We start from the raw sequence: 15,176 nt of genomic DNA, 5'->3' as shown, positions 1-15,176 counted from the left end.
CGTGAGAAAACAAAGTTTCTCTGCAGGAACTCCTGCTTCTCGCCCGAAGTCTATATTTAATTATATTTTTTCCATTTTTTTTTTTTTTTTTACTCTCAACGCTTGATTGACAACAAACGCGCGCTTTTTACGCACGTCAAATGTGCTTTGCTTACATGTATCATTTATTGCAATGAAATACCTGTGTAATAACAATGTTAGACAGCCATTTCTATCCGGTTTGAAAAAAAACTGTGTGTGTTTTTTTTTCTCCTCTCACCAGACGGGAGGGAAGGAAGAGTAATAAGCAAACCCTGCTCGTACCCGCCCCACATTTTAAATACACAGAGGCGCGCTCCCATCTCTCTGACAAGCGGTTGCAGTCCCATCTCAGACCGGAGACGCTGTAGAGCCCCGGAGAGCGGCGAGACGCGCGGACGCTCGGAGCGGACGCGCACGATTTCCGGCCAGCCTGCACCGGTAACCGAGAACTTCTCCGTACCTCCCGGAATCGATCGGAGATTTTGAATCGATGGATCGGCGTTCGAATGGTTTTGTAATTTTATCGGGCTAGGGGAAGGGGGAGGAGGGAAGGGGGAAGCGGGGGGAGGGGGGGGAAGGAAGGGGGAGTGGGGGCGGCGAGTCCGTCGACGCGCGTCCCTGAGCGGGAGACAGGGGAGAGGGTGGGGAGGGCGGTGGGACAGGGGAACATATATCTTCAGATATGGAGCTCACCATGGAGAATCTACACAGCATCTCCTCACACTCCCAAGTGGGGGACCTGATGAGCTCCCCGCACGGGCGGCCGTCGCCCTCGCCCAGCTCCACCCCGCGGAATCTGGTCCCGCACGCTCCCGGTGCGCGATCGGCCATGGTCTCCGGCATGACCTCCATCCTGGAGGGCTCCGGCGGGGATTACCGGACCGACCCGTCCGCGCTGTCCGGACACCTCCATCCGTCCATCAGCATGTGCGACACCGGGATGAGCCTTAGCAGCAACTACACCACCCTCACCCCCTTGCAGCACCTACCTCCGATCTCCACCGTCTCGGACAAGTTCCACCACCCGCACTCGCACCACCACACCGCCGCACACCAGCGGCTCTCCGCCGGGAACGTCAGCGGCAGCTTCACGCTGATGCGGGACGACCACCGCGGGCTCGCCTCCATGGGCAACCTTTACAATCACTACCCCAAGGAGATGTCGGTGTCAGGCATGGGCCACGGATCCCTGTCCCCGCTCTCCAGCGGGCTGGGCTCTTTGCACAACCCGCAGCAGCCGCTGTCCGGCTACGGCCCCGGCGCACACCTGCCCGCCGACGCCAAGATGCTGTCCCCGGTGTCGGGGTTCGAATCCCACGCCTCCATGCTGTCCCGGAGTGACCAGGAGCACCTGGCGCGGAGTTTGGGAGGACACGGCCACGGTATGATCTCCAACCTGAGCAACAGCATGCACCACCCGCACCACCCGCACACTCACCTCCACTCCCAGCCGAGCGGCGCGGTGATGCTGGGGGACCGGGAGCGGCACGGCCACGGCGTCGGCCAGGGAGTAACCGGGTCGGGCATCCAGGCGGAGGAAATCAACACGAAGGAGGTGGCCCAGCGGATAACGGCCGAACTGAAGCGCTACTCCATCCCGCAGGCCATATTCGCCCAGAGGATCTTAAGCCGGTCACAGGGAACCCTCTCCGACCTTCTACGGAACCCCAAACCCTGGAGTAAGCTCAAGTCGGGCCGGGAGACTTTTAGAAGAATGTGGAAGTGGCTGCAGGAGCCGGAGTTTCAGCGGATGTCTGCACTAAGGCTGGCCGGTAAGATTCAGTCCTTACTGTATTGTTACTACATACTTAATAAGCATTTGAAAGCACCGACCGGCCACCTTTCTTTTTTTTTTTGCCGTGATCGAAGTTACACACACACACACACACACACACACACACACACACACACACACACACACACGGAGTGTAACACTTCAGCACCATGGATAGTTCATGTGTAGGTCAATGACCCTGACCATCTGTATTAATTGTGCTTGATTCTGAAGGTTATCATTACTTTTTTGGTAGGAAAAACGTACATTTACACCGGCTTTTCTAGAACACATCTGGACTTCTGTGTGTGTGTGCGTTTGTACTTTAAAAGGGGACTTGCCATTGATTCACAATAAACTTGGAAATAGTGGCCCTCCCCCAGACACTTGGCTTCCCCTCCCACTTCGCTGGACTCCAAACACGCCGTGGGGCTCCAGGGCCAACTAGTTGCGCGGCAGAAGCGGGGTGACCCCAGGCTGCCTGATCAATACACCAGTTCCCACTCTCCCTTTTAAATGTGGCACATGGATCAATACACGTATTGGAGCTGAAAGACGCAATAACCACACTCTCTCTCTGGCTTTTCATTAAGCAGACTGTAGTAAAAGCTCTAAATTTAGAACATATGACAGGTATGATGGTTCTGGCTCAGCTAAGGCTTTAGCTTTTCCTTCCCATGAAGTCACTCCCTGACTGTGCAATGGATTTCACTTGGTGTGAGAAAAATACTCCGATTCCTTTTAAAAACATTAGAAATGTGACAAAAAATGATTATGTTGCTCCGGATCCGAGCCTACATGTGATCCCTGGATCTATATCCCAGAAATTTTGATCCCCTGTGATGAAATATTGATTCTGGATGGGATTGGGGTAAAGGTATAGGGAACAATAAGCATTATACTTTGTCCATAAAGGTCCACAAAGGAAGTGGTGAATTAATTCAACCAGAACCAGCCGTCCCTGTTGTTTTCATTTTGGAGTTTTTAGAGGAAAAGAAATAAATATCGCACTCTCTGACTCTTTTCGGAACCAGAGGGTGGACGAGTCATTGGAAGACACTTTGAACATGACTAACGCCGATAGATTGATAGATAGATAGATAGATAGATAGATAGATAGATAGATAGATAGATAGATAGATAGATAGATAGATAGATAGATAGATAGATAGATAGATAGATAGATAGATAGATAGATAGATAGATAGATAGATAGATAGATAGGGATTAGTAGCTGAGGCTGTGAGTGTCATTAATAGTGTAGCTCTGTCCTTTCAGTGTTTGCCTGGCTTTGCACATACGAGATCAATAAGGCCGTTTCCCCTTCCCAACCCCCTTCCTTCTCTCCCACTCCCCGGTGCTCTTTCTTTCTTTTTCTCTCTCTATTTTTTTCTTTCTCTCTCTGCAGCACAACAGTAATATCACTTAACCTGACAACAGGCGGGCAGGGTGTTCGGAGACGAAAAAACAATCGTTGACTAGCCAATGGGTTGAATGAGAGCCAAAGGCAGTTTCATAAAGTCAAACAATACACGCGTCCATTTTCCACCCTTCCCACTTTCGGAGAGGAATCATCTTTTAATGCCCATCAAATTTACTTAACCCATTAAAGATTCATATCAACTCGCCGTCTCTTACATTCTCTGAACGAACCCAATTTGAGAAATTTGGGATGTACAAAACTTCGGTTGGCCGAGTTTAGGTGCAAGAGAGAAAAAAGCAAAACTGACATGGGGAATAAGAGCTGGGAGATGCCATTGATTGACTGAGGGCGGGCAGGTTTGGGCTTTGTGCGAACAACCAGATAGAGGCAGGGTAGTGAAAGGATCAATACCGACCTTAATAATTGATAAGTATAAGGGAGACAGAAGGGAAGGGAAGAAAGGGGGAGGCCGAGAGTGTCGGTGTAAGCGCTTGTAGCAGCATCTTCTAGGTAAGCAAAGTCAAATCTGTGGTTAACTGCCGAAGACCACACGCCAGCTCACCGGCTGAACACGAGAAAAGGGACATGCAAGCGGTTTTCCAGACGACTGTCGGTAATCAAAACACCAGCGTGAGATATCAAAAGCACAAATGGACACTGTCGAGCACCGTATCGAAATCACGAAGTCGGAACACCTTTATGACGCTCCCAAAGATGTGCAATCTGTGACAAAAGAGTTACTCCTTTTTCGCGTGAAATCAGAGGACGAGAGCTGATATTTGATTAAACAACATCAAAAGATCAGCGTTTACCAGCTTCCAAGAGTAGACAAAGAGCATCCGAGCGTACAGTTGTCTATTGAGTTGTTGTAATGAGTGGTTTCTGCTCATGTCAGCGATTCCTCAAACTAACCCAAGGTTGTGATGTCATTTGATTTTAAAGGTTGCAATGCTTTATGGGGTTTGTAATACATCTTTATGGAGGCATGCATGCACATTTCATTGTTTGTGTGTGCGTATTTCTGTCCGTGTGAGTGTGTGTGTGCGTGTCTGTGTGTGTGCGCGTCTCAACATGCACATGTGTGTGTGTGACTGGGTTATAGAGTGTGTCTGCACTATACATTGTTCAGGCTTATCTGACTTGCTCTGAATCGGTATTGATTTCCTCTCTTCTGCTCTCTTCGGCTCTCTCCCTCTCCTTCCCTCCATTCCTCCCCCTTCTTTTCCCTCCTGGCTCTGTACCAGCATCAGCAAAGCAGATCCTTTCTTTGCCTTCCACCCTTATTTCATCTCCCCGGTCATCTGTCTCTGCAACAGACAGAACTCATTTTGCATACTACACACCAGAATTGGAATATTTGTGTGAGAGCGTATGAGGCGAGGCTGATGCGGATGTCTGCGACAAGAACAGACGTTACTTCTCATACTTTAAATTTTAAACATATCATCAGGGCAGTGGCCCTTGGAGAAGAGGGTCCATTTTATAAGAGAACTGTGGAAAAAGTAGCTTTGCCCTCTTTTATATTTTAACTGTTTGGTTGATAGCGAACTGGCATAACAGGTCATATCCTGTGTGTACTGCCTCATCGACAACACCACCAGTTCCAATAGGCCTGTGTGGTAAAACAGTCCCTTAAATAATGTACAGTGTGTATCATTGTTAATTTTTTCTCTCTAATTATAAAACTAAAATCAGGTTGAATATGAATTTTCATTTTGTATATAGGATGCAGCCTGTGGTGGTCCTCAAAGAAAAACACCAGCCGGCCCCTTACATCGTTCCAGTCCGGATGTATTAACTGACACAAAAGTATGAAAGTTGTTGTTCCGGTGCATTTTTAAATCCACGATTTCCATAACTCTTCATGCGGAGCCATACTTTATGACAGATTAACAGCATGGCATGGATTAAGTCATATATTTCCTTTAAATGTTGAAAAAGTGAGCCTGGAAAACACCCAAAGGAAATGTTTTTGCAAAGTTTGCGTGTGTGATATTACCACTAGTGATATTCCTCACACCTTACTCTATAACAGCTAGTAGGAATATCCAAGCAGACTGCCTGTATTGTGATATTTATAGCTAGTTTATTTTTTTTTGGAGAAAAAAACAAAAAACGGCAGTGATAGTTGACATAGTTGGCAAGGTCTTTTTTTATTTTTATAGTTTGAGGTAAATCAAATAACTTTCCTGAGTTTGATAAAAAAGTAACAAAAATAAAGGAAAAAAACTCGAAATATTCACTTTTTGTCTTGCTTGTTTTAAAATGTCCGTTGAAAATGGCGAGGAGTAAATTGTACTGCATTTCGTTTTTCAATCGCAAGGCCTGTTCAAGCCCAAAATACACTTCTCTGAGCGTTTTAACGTGAATATGAAAAGATGTGTATATAAAAGGAAGACAAGGAGAGGAACGCAAAACAAAACAAAACAAAAACAAGAGGAAACGGTCAATAACAAGACTGTTGATAGACTGCGATCCGATTTCTGATAGGCTGACGGAGCTGCTCATCACGTGTCGGGGACAAGACAACACGGAAGTTCAATTGAAAAATCAACGAAAGCTTTCAAATAATCCGATGCGAATCACTGAGGTTGGGAAGGGTGGCGGGGCGCCGGGCTGGATTTAAACCCTTTGGGTTGATGATACGAGGGTCGGCCGTTTCACTTCCCGGCAATGAATAGGCCTATAATATGATCAATACAATCAATAACCGTACATCTGAGAGGTGTGACAGAGAGTGATTGACTGTTTCTCGCCTGCAGTCGTCCGTCCAGGACGGGAGAGGGCCCGTCTCACCGCACACAAAGCCCGATCTCATCCTTCCGTCCAGGCGTCGGCTAACAGCAGCACGGTGCGGTTAGTTCACCGTCTGCCCCCCCAACCCTACCCCTTATCTGCACGCACGCACGCACGCACACGCACACACACACATACACACACACATAAATTGACAAGGAGGCCTGCTTTTTGAGGCTCTTTCGTTCATATCATCACCACATATATGGATCATTTGTTTTTCAGATGTTCAGTCTCATGACATTTTATGGACATTCATCTCTGTTTTCTCTTTCCCTCTCAGTCAACAGCCGACTTAAATATTAATTTAGCCGTAGGGGGTGGGGGTCAGAGTAATTCAGTCGGTGAAACAGCAAAAAATATCAACTCTTTCGGTGAATTAAAAAAAAAAAAGAAAAAAGGAAAATGATTTTGTGTCCTCTTTTTTTTCCTCATTTCACTGATGATTGATGTTTTTGGTCTTTCATCCGACCGATGGAGGAGCAGACTCCCTCCCAGATTCTGCTCTAAATCCGAAAATGCGAGAGCTGACTTTTACTTTGTGTCGGAAAAAAAACATTGATATACCCATTTTTTGACAGACGTCATTAACGCATTTCCCATCGCTTGCTCTGGCCCGCACATTCTTATCACAGTGACGGACAGAAGTCCGCATCCTCGACGCTATGTGCACGAGAAGCAAACAGCAGCCACTTTAAAATAAAGAGCAGAAGCTGAGGAGATAATCTCAGAATCAGTCACGGTGGACTAAGTAGCCGTTGTCTAATACCTTCCAGTGCCATTGACACTGGGACATATGAATGAAACGACACGCAAGTGCCACTTGAGACCTCTGAGAGTCGTCGCCTGTCCGTTTAGAAAAACCCATTTGATAATGAGGCAACCAAGGAACAGCCTGCAACTGTTTCTTGTCTCAAGAGAGGGCGGTTAAATGAGCAGCTCCCTGGTTTACTTCCCCGTGCATCACTATGGAGGGAAATCAGATGGACCAATTGATTATCTGAAATATGTATCGACCGAGAGCGGGCCTCAGCTGAAAACCCGTGGTCTCTTTTGGTTAGGGTGGTGGTTTCGCTCTTCCCACTCCAGGCCTCTGAGTGCCAAGTTGGAGCGCATGGAAGAGAACCGGAGTGGTGTTGGCATTGTAAAATGGCTGGTAGCACAAGTTGTTCGAAAACAGGCATTACATATTAAATTATCACTATATTAGCACTAGCATTCAGTCATTACATTAGGGAGTATTGAGTTGAGTTTGAGACAGCATGCACTTAAAGCGCCGCAAGGAGATTCTGGCATGGCTGGGCCTGAACCAATTGAATAAACGTTCCATGAAATGGTTCTGAAGTGCAGATCAATCAATATGGGGGCAATCAATCTGAGGGCAAATTAAAACAATTGAGAAAAACAGCAAGAGGAAAACAGTTGAAGAAGTATTGGAGGGATGGAGTGATGTATCTGTGGAGATGTGTATGGACCAAAGTGAGCGGCACAGTAACAACATGTAATTTGCGGCGGCGGCGGTGGTGGGGTATCTCGTAATTATGCTGCGCTTGCAGTAAGAAAACATGAACAATGGGCACACACACGCATGCACGCTCACACACAGGCATGCATACACATGTGCACGTTCATATTGATCCCTCCTCACAGTCAAATCTGTTTACTGCTGTTGTCTAAACCTGCTGTAAAGTCATCAATCATTTGCATACACCACCTCCACACTGCAGTCAGCCTTTTCCCCTCTCCCCCTCTGCTCCTCTTGGACTCCCTCCCTGCATGAGCACCAACACAGAGGATGAATATGACTTTGTTGCTTTTTTTTCTCCACATTAAGCTTTTAAAATACATTCGGAGGTTTATAATGGGTGATATTTGCGTGGTGGACCTCCGTTTGCTTCCAGACGGTCTTTCCTGACACATCTCCTTTGTTCTTCCACTGATAAACAATTTCTTCTCCATTTGTCGGTCACAAAGCGCGCTCCCGAGTAACCCCCCCCCCAGCCCTTTGCGCGCACACACACACACACACACACACACACACACACACACACACACACACACACACACACACACACACACACACACACACACACACACACCTCGGTCTCGGGGATCGATGCCGATCGATCGGGTGGGGAAGGGAGCCCTGATTACTGGACCACGTGTTCGGGAGAAAACCGCGGAAAATCGATCATTGCAGCTTTTTAGGGCAGCAGAACAGAACAGACTCCCTCCAGTCTCCACAGTCGGAGCCCAGCCTGCACTGACGGTGCATCCAGGCACGGCACACCGCTGCTTGTCAGCATTTCAAATCACGCTTCTCCTGTTTCAACAAATAGACCCACAATTCGAGACCTTGTGTGCCACAAGTCCGCTTTTGATAAGGATAATTTCAACAACAGGCATCTAGTGGGGGCCCCAACCCCCCACCTTCCCATACACATCGCACATATCTAAAATAATCCCTATTTGCCTTAAAAACAAACACACAACAAATACATTAATTTTTTTTTTTATTAATTAATCGATTATTTTATTTTATTTCATTTTATTTTATTTCATTTTATTTTATTTAGTTAGTTAATTTTAAAATGAACAAGGGCAAGTACATTCTGGATATTTTTCTTTCTTTCTTTTTTTTTTTTTATACTTTACATCATGGTTTGAATGTGAGACCTGAAACCGGTTTTAGCTATAATTAGTCTGGTGGTATTGACAATAGGAGTTTGTTAAAATTATTATTTGTGAAGTGTTAAGTTGCTCCTCAAAATCAAAAACACTGATAGAAGTGTGGTGAAAATTCAGATTCTCGAATATCATTTTCACAAACAATCCAAATAACTGAACATACGGAAATGGGTTACTGTATGTTAGCAGATGAGGGCTGACTCTGGGTTTTCTAGGTCACACCAACAGAAAGAGCTCTTGTCCTCAAAACAGCTCTCTCAACTTTGACCAGAAAGTAAAGGTAAAGGATAATGGAGTGGAAAACATACAGCAGATGTGTGACATTTCAGAAAATTGTCAAGTGTAATTTAAAATCTGATTGTGAATGGCTGTCTTTTAAATTCATTTATTCATTAATTTATGTACATCGTTGCATCTAAGTATACAGAAAGTATAGCAGTCTGACTACCAGCTTTAGAATAGTATCATAAAGGGACATCTCAGCTTTAACTGTAATTTGATCATGAACAACAAGGTTCATTTAAGCCTTTTTCATGAGCCGTCATGAGCCTTCGTGAGCCTTTTTCACTATCCATTCCTGGTTTTCCTAGATCCCTGTTGTAACCCGCATTTCCATGTAAAGCATGCTATGCGCACGTTACTGTCTTTTGGGTTTTAAATCGCTAAATGTGTGACCTTTTCTGTAAAACATTCCTGATGCATATTCATGGGAGCACATTCAACCAAGATGTTAACAGTGTCATAAACAAAAATGCATGTATTGCAGTCTTTATCTTTGGCATGTCCCTTTAAGGAATTCCATCTTGACAATATTGTTGTCAATGTTACGTTCTTTGTTTCCTCCCACTTAATCCACTGGTTCGTAAATATTCGAATACTAATCATTTGAATGGCTCTAGAATTAATCTTGTGATTTGTTTTTTTCTGCCTCTCCACATGATTCATGTCCCTACACCCTCCTCTCTTCAGCATGCAAACGTAAGGAGGAGGACCGAGGGCGAGAGCGCAACCAGGTGCCAAAGAAGCAGCGATTGGTCTTCACAGACCTGCAGCGTCGTACCTTGGTAGCCATCTTCAGAGAGAACCGCCGGCCCTCCAAGGAGATGCAGCTGACCATCTCCCAGCAGCTTGGATTGGAGCTCTCCACCGTCTCCAACTTCTTTATGAACTCACGTCGCCGATGTCCTGACCGCTGGGACACGGAGGAGCACAGTCATGGGGTGCATGGCCATGTACCGCCTCCTCACAGAAACAGCAACAACAACAACAACAACGCCAATGCCTCACCTATCCATCCCGGTACCTCTTCTGTCACCACATTCTCCAAGGCCTGACGGTGGCAGGATGGATGGTTGAACAGATGCATGAAAGGTGGAGAGAGGAGGGTGGGCGAAGGGGGATTTTCAACCAGAGCACTGAGCTCAAACTCCAGTTCTGCAGCTACAGGGTGTGTAGCTTCAGAACATCTTTTTCATCTGCCCAAAAATTTTGTGCAGATGAATTGGATCTTTTCAATGCTTTCTTTGAATCTGAATGTTGCTGTCGGCAGCCAGCTTTAAAACTGTGGCTCTTCAAACCAAAGATCTGGTATCTTTAAGAAAATTGTTTCACTGAAAAAAAAAACAAAAAAAAAAACAACCCACAAAAGTTACTTAGCAAAACCGTGTGTCCTTGTGTAATAGAAAAGAATGATCAGACCGAGACAGGAAGTTTTTTTTTTTTTTTATTTTTTATTTTTTAAAGAAACAAAGCCTGTTTGCTTGTTTTCAGGGTGTAAAAAAATGGCAAAACAAGACAAAACCTGCCACAAGTTGTAATTCACAATCAGAGAGCAGATGTGCCTGCTGGATCTACGCAGCTCCTCCACCTCATTTCACCAACAAGCAAAAGTGATAGGCAGCACTTGCATAAGTTTGTATGGTGTCTGTGAAATGTTTGAGGCAGGAGCTTTGAACCGCTTACCACATTCCGCCTCACAGCTCTGCAGGTGTGAATCTGTGTGTGCGTGCGTGTGTGTCTGTATGATTGTGTGCAATGGCCACATGCTGTGTGATGTCAAGGAGTGATTCCTCTGCAGTGAAGCGGTTGATCCATGTCTGAGTACCAGTGCCACCTGCTGTCCATCCCAACTATCAGCACATGTTCTGAGCATGTTGGTGTCCCATGTAGTTATAGCTCATATCTTCCACAGGCTACACTTAAACTGTAGATTTCCGTTAGGATACCGATACCAATAATCGATATTAGCATAAGCATGAGTGTAGCTCTGCACCGACGAAACACGCCGAGACAAGACAATAAAACGTGATTATCACAGACCCTTTGATACGCATTTGAATGTTTGTCTCTTCAGCTTTGTTCTACGGCTCGGCATGGCCACGATTCCCGGAGCCCCTCGAGAGGTTATTTTCAGGTTACATAAGGAGAACAATCAGAAAGGGACGTTACACCCCATGTTTTAAAGTGTAGTTTTTGGCGTCGGGCCCGAGTGAGGGAGGTCTGCTCTGTTCTTGTGGCCAAACACAGAGGTCAAATGTCACAATATAGGATCCTGAGTGCCAATGATGTTTGCCTCTTTATGATAATCAGTGAACAGGCGCAGCACGCTCCGTCACCGTTTGCCCTGCGTTGTCCGGCCCGTGTCCTATCAACCTTCACACTGCGAGCACCTCGGGGCGATGCCTCTTCCATACCTCAGAAGAAACATGACTTTATTGATGTGATCCACCTAAAACACTATAGAAATGACTGTAAATATTCTTTAATTTTCATCTCTTTTGTCCCTCCTCCTATCTAATCTCCATTTATCTATTTTATCTCTTGCTATTCCCCCTGTTTTGTCTTTCTTTCTCTTTCCCTCCTTAATATTGATGCGGGTAATAATAGTACCATAGACACATGGTTTCCTTTCTCATGACTATTGTGCTATGTTGTGCTGAAACTAAATGTAATGAAGCACCTTGTCAAAATGTAAATGTAAAAAAGAATCAAGACGTCATAGACTGACCCTATGCACAGACAAGGAAGGGATACCATAAGTGACTAACTGTGCATTTTTGTGAATAATGATGTGATGGAATTCTATGTGGACACAAAGGACCTCTTCCTTGATCTCTGGATTTTGACCTCTTTGAACCTGGACTGTCGCTGCATTCCTCCACTGATGACGTTTTTTTTTTTGTTTCTTTTTTTGTGTGTGTTACCACTTCATTTGATTGTGTGTTTCTTATTTCTGATTTCTTATTTATTTGTTTGTGGGCAAAGCCACTTGTGTAGCATCTTCTAGCGGGAGATAATCATACTAGAGACGAGACGCAGGCAGGCGGATGAAGAATGCAGTGGGGAAGGAAGGAACACTGGCGGCCCATCATCAGAGAGGAAGGATAAAAAAAGTGAACTTCTTCCATTTACCGAGTTCTGGTTGCTATGTAGTGCACTATGACATGCTCCCTGTTGGAGGTGCTGAATGAGACTTCGTCAAAAGTCCAGAGGGGAAACAATTTGTAGGTTTTTGGTGCAGATAGTTGAAAATATCCTTAAACACAAAGCTGAGAGTCAGTGGGAACAGTTGTGCATGTGGCTACCTCACAGAATAGAGTGGACTGTGACACAGCCATCAATACCAAAGATACTTCAAGCCTGCCGTGTTCACACTGGACCAGGGACGTACACATGCGCACCCTCTCTCTCTCACACACACACACACACACACACACACACACACACACACAGTATTGCATGCATGCATACAAAAATACCGTGAGCAGTTGTGCTGCATGGCAAACACAGAGGTGTTGTTGTCATGTGGGAAGTGTTAGGTGCCTTTTCCTTCAACCAGGGGTTGAACTGCTCTGAAAACACACTCACACACACACACACACACACACATACACACACACACGCACAAACACGCACACACACACACGCACACACACGCACACACTCACAGTGTTGAACGCGAAGGGGGGCACACTCTGGGTGAAAGCGGAGCAAAAATAACCTTTTTGTTAAAAATCAGAGAGCACTTTTCAATCAAATGGGAGAAAAAAAATCTACCAAACATTTTGAGTATATTTTCCACATTATTTGACATTGCATAATTGCATAATTTCACTCTAGATACAAACATGCACAGACACTCCTGTCAGAGATATTTTTGTGTAATTTGTAATCTGAGTGTAGGTGTTTGTATGTATCTGACTGTTTACAACATCCCATTCCAAACCCTTACATGGATTAAAAAAAAACAACCACCAATTAAAACATAAATGATAAAGTTTTCCTTTCCTAAAGATAAAATGCCCATCGGTGACCCCGCCCATCCAAACCCTCTTCGCTGGTCCCTGTGTCCATGGCAACATCACACCAACGCAGGCTTGTGTAGACAATTCATCTTGATATACCTCAAATCTTTATTGTAAAGGTTATGTAGTGAAACAATAATGACAATGTTTAGCAATGAGAGTGACAACAGTCACGTCAAGCAGATTCTGTTTTTTTATTTCTGACAAAGCGTGTGAAGTGAAAGCAGTTTTGATGGTTTGACATTTTTGAGTTGTCTTAACTTTTTTTTTATTTATTGGTTTGCTTATTGTACCTGGAAAATGAGCAGAACTTAAGAGAAGAGAGAACAGATTTGCCAGAAAAGAATGTAATATGTGACACGAAAGACAAGCGAAAAGACGTTACTGACAAAGGACTTAAAAAAAAAGAACACGACGGGGAAATTGTTGAAAAAAAGACACATCAAGGACACTACTTTCTCTTTTGCATTTCTTTTTGTTAAATTTGTGTTTGAAAATGGTCTCCGATGTGTGTTAAAATGATTCCCATATTAAAACAACAGAGAACCAAACAAAACACCTCTATCATTAGGTGTTGGATGAGCAATTATTTTATGCATGGATACAATATATGTGTATGTATCAACCGCAGGATTAACTGTACCTCTATAGGTGGAGGAGAGGGGGAGAGACTGAAAAACAACTGGGCTTGGTTTCCAGGTAATCTATACATTCCTTTTTGCGTCTTTCATGTGACGTTTATGAATTTGTATAAAATATGTGTATTTTCATCTGCATCAGCTTCATTTCTGTGTCCTTTCCTGATGTTTGCCTCATCGCGACCACTACCTTTGTTTGTGAATGATGTTTCATCGCATGGCTGTGAGTGTGACTTGGTGTTGTGTGCCGGTATGCGTGTGTGTTTGTGTGTGTGTGTATGCGTGTGTGTGTGTGTGTGTGTGTGTGTGTGTGTGTGTGTGTTCCCTTGTTTTATTCCTGTATTTCACCTCATCTGTATTTAATCTCTTGCTAAATTCGATTGGCCAGGGTGTTTGTCTATTTGAGGAGCTCGCTGGAGCCTAAACAAACAGCGAGGCCGGGCTGCTGAAATACGGAAATCTTCCAGTGCATCAAAATGGCGTCGTTTGTTTTCCGTTCAGACAGACCTCAGAGCTCTGGAAGCCCCAGTGTCGATGTTCTCTCCCTCTTCCCTTACCGATCAATCAATCAGAACCAAGTGTCTTTGTGATGTTAGAAGACAATCAATTTCAAATAGAGGCAGAGACAAAAAAAAAAAAAAAAAGAAGGAGGGTTGGAGACAGAGTGATGGAGTAGGGCAGTGACAATGACTGGACTGACGAGATCTAAGGGAAAGAGGAAGGGTGGCTCTTTGAGGTGTGTATATATATGTTTGTGTATGTGTGTGTGTGAGAGTGTGTGTTGTCAACTTTGACCCTTGAGAGTGACCTTTAACTGGGGAACCAACCAGGACCCTTTCTGATTACTTGCTGGTGGGGGTGTGGGTGTTGCTAACTGGACATCTAATCGAAGGAGTTGATCAAATGCCCGTGCACACATGCACACAGACACACAAGGTCGTCATCCAGAGAGCCATTCTTCCGACGTCGATCTCCCAGTAATTCAGCATGTCTGTAAGTCATCTTTGTCAGCCTTCATAGCGTTGAAAGGGAATCAAGTAATAACTGCAACAAATATACACCAGTGAAAAACCGACAAGGGTGAAGTGTGTGTTTAGACAAAAAAAAAAAAATAAAGAAACCTAGATGACTGATGTTTCATTATCTGTGTGATGGTGTCTTACTGTGGTGCTCTATTGCCATCTGGTGGTACAGAAAAATACATTATCAGGAAGCCAGAAGGACGTGTGGATCATAAAGCCCTCGTGTTTGTGCTCACTTGTTAATAAAAAAGTAAATGACCCTACTTGTTTGGTATCCTAGTATTACTGATTTTGGTGAAAACAAGACCCACATTATCCATCTAGATCAAAACAGATAGTCCTGAAGGATTTTACGGTAAGGCATGAAGCGTCAAGTGGACAGACATATTCCAAATAAAATTTTGGTAGTTATTGTCTGTCTGTTTGGAGTTATTTGCATGAGGTGAAGAGGAGGGGGGCATCTGATGAAGAGTGTATCAAGATTGGCTGCAATATCTCACATAGGTGGCA

The 15,176-nt window shown here is 44.6% G+C and overlaps 1 protein-coding gene across 1 annotated transcript; it reads left to right on the top strand.

The window, feature by feature from the left end:
* Window positions 1–703: 703 nt before the first annotated feature.
* On the top strand, window positions 704–10,036 carry onecut3b (one cut homeobox 3b). Its single transcript, XM_086172062.1, has 2 exons — window positions 704–1,793; window positions 9,672–10,036. The coding sequence occupies exons 1-2, from the start codon at window positions 704–706 to the stop codon at window positions 10,034–10,036; spliced, it is 1,455 nt and encodes a 484-aa protein (XP_086028188.1).
* Window positions 10,037–15,176: the final 5,140 nt, after the last annotated feature.

This window comes from Fistularia commersonii, chromosome 25 (genome assembly GCF_037954325.1).
Source record: "Fistularia commersonii isolate RoL2024-O1a breed Wild chromosome 25, RoL_Fcom_v1.0, whole genome shotgun sequence".
In the NCBI taxonomy this organism is placed as follows: domain Eukaryota; kingdom Metazoa; phylum Chordata; class Actinopteri; order Syngnathiformes; family Fistulariidae; genus Fistularia; species Fistularia commersonii.
The sequence above is the reverse complement of the archived record's forward strand: the minus strand, read 5'-3'. Positions and strand labels throughout refer to the sequence as shown.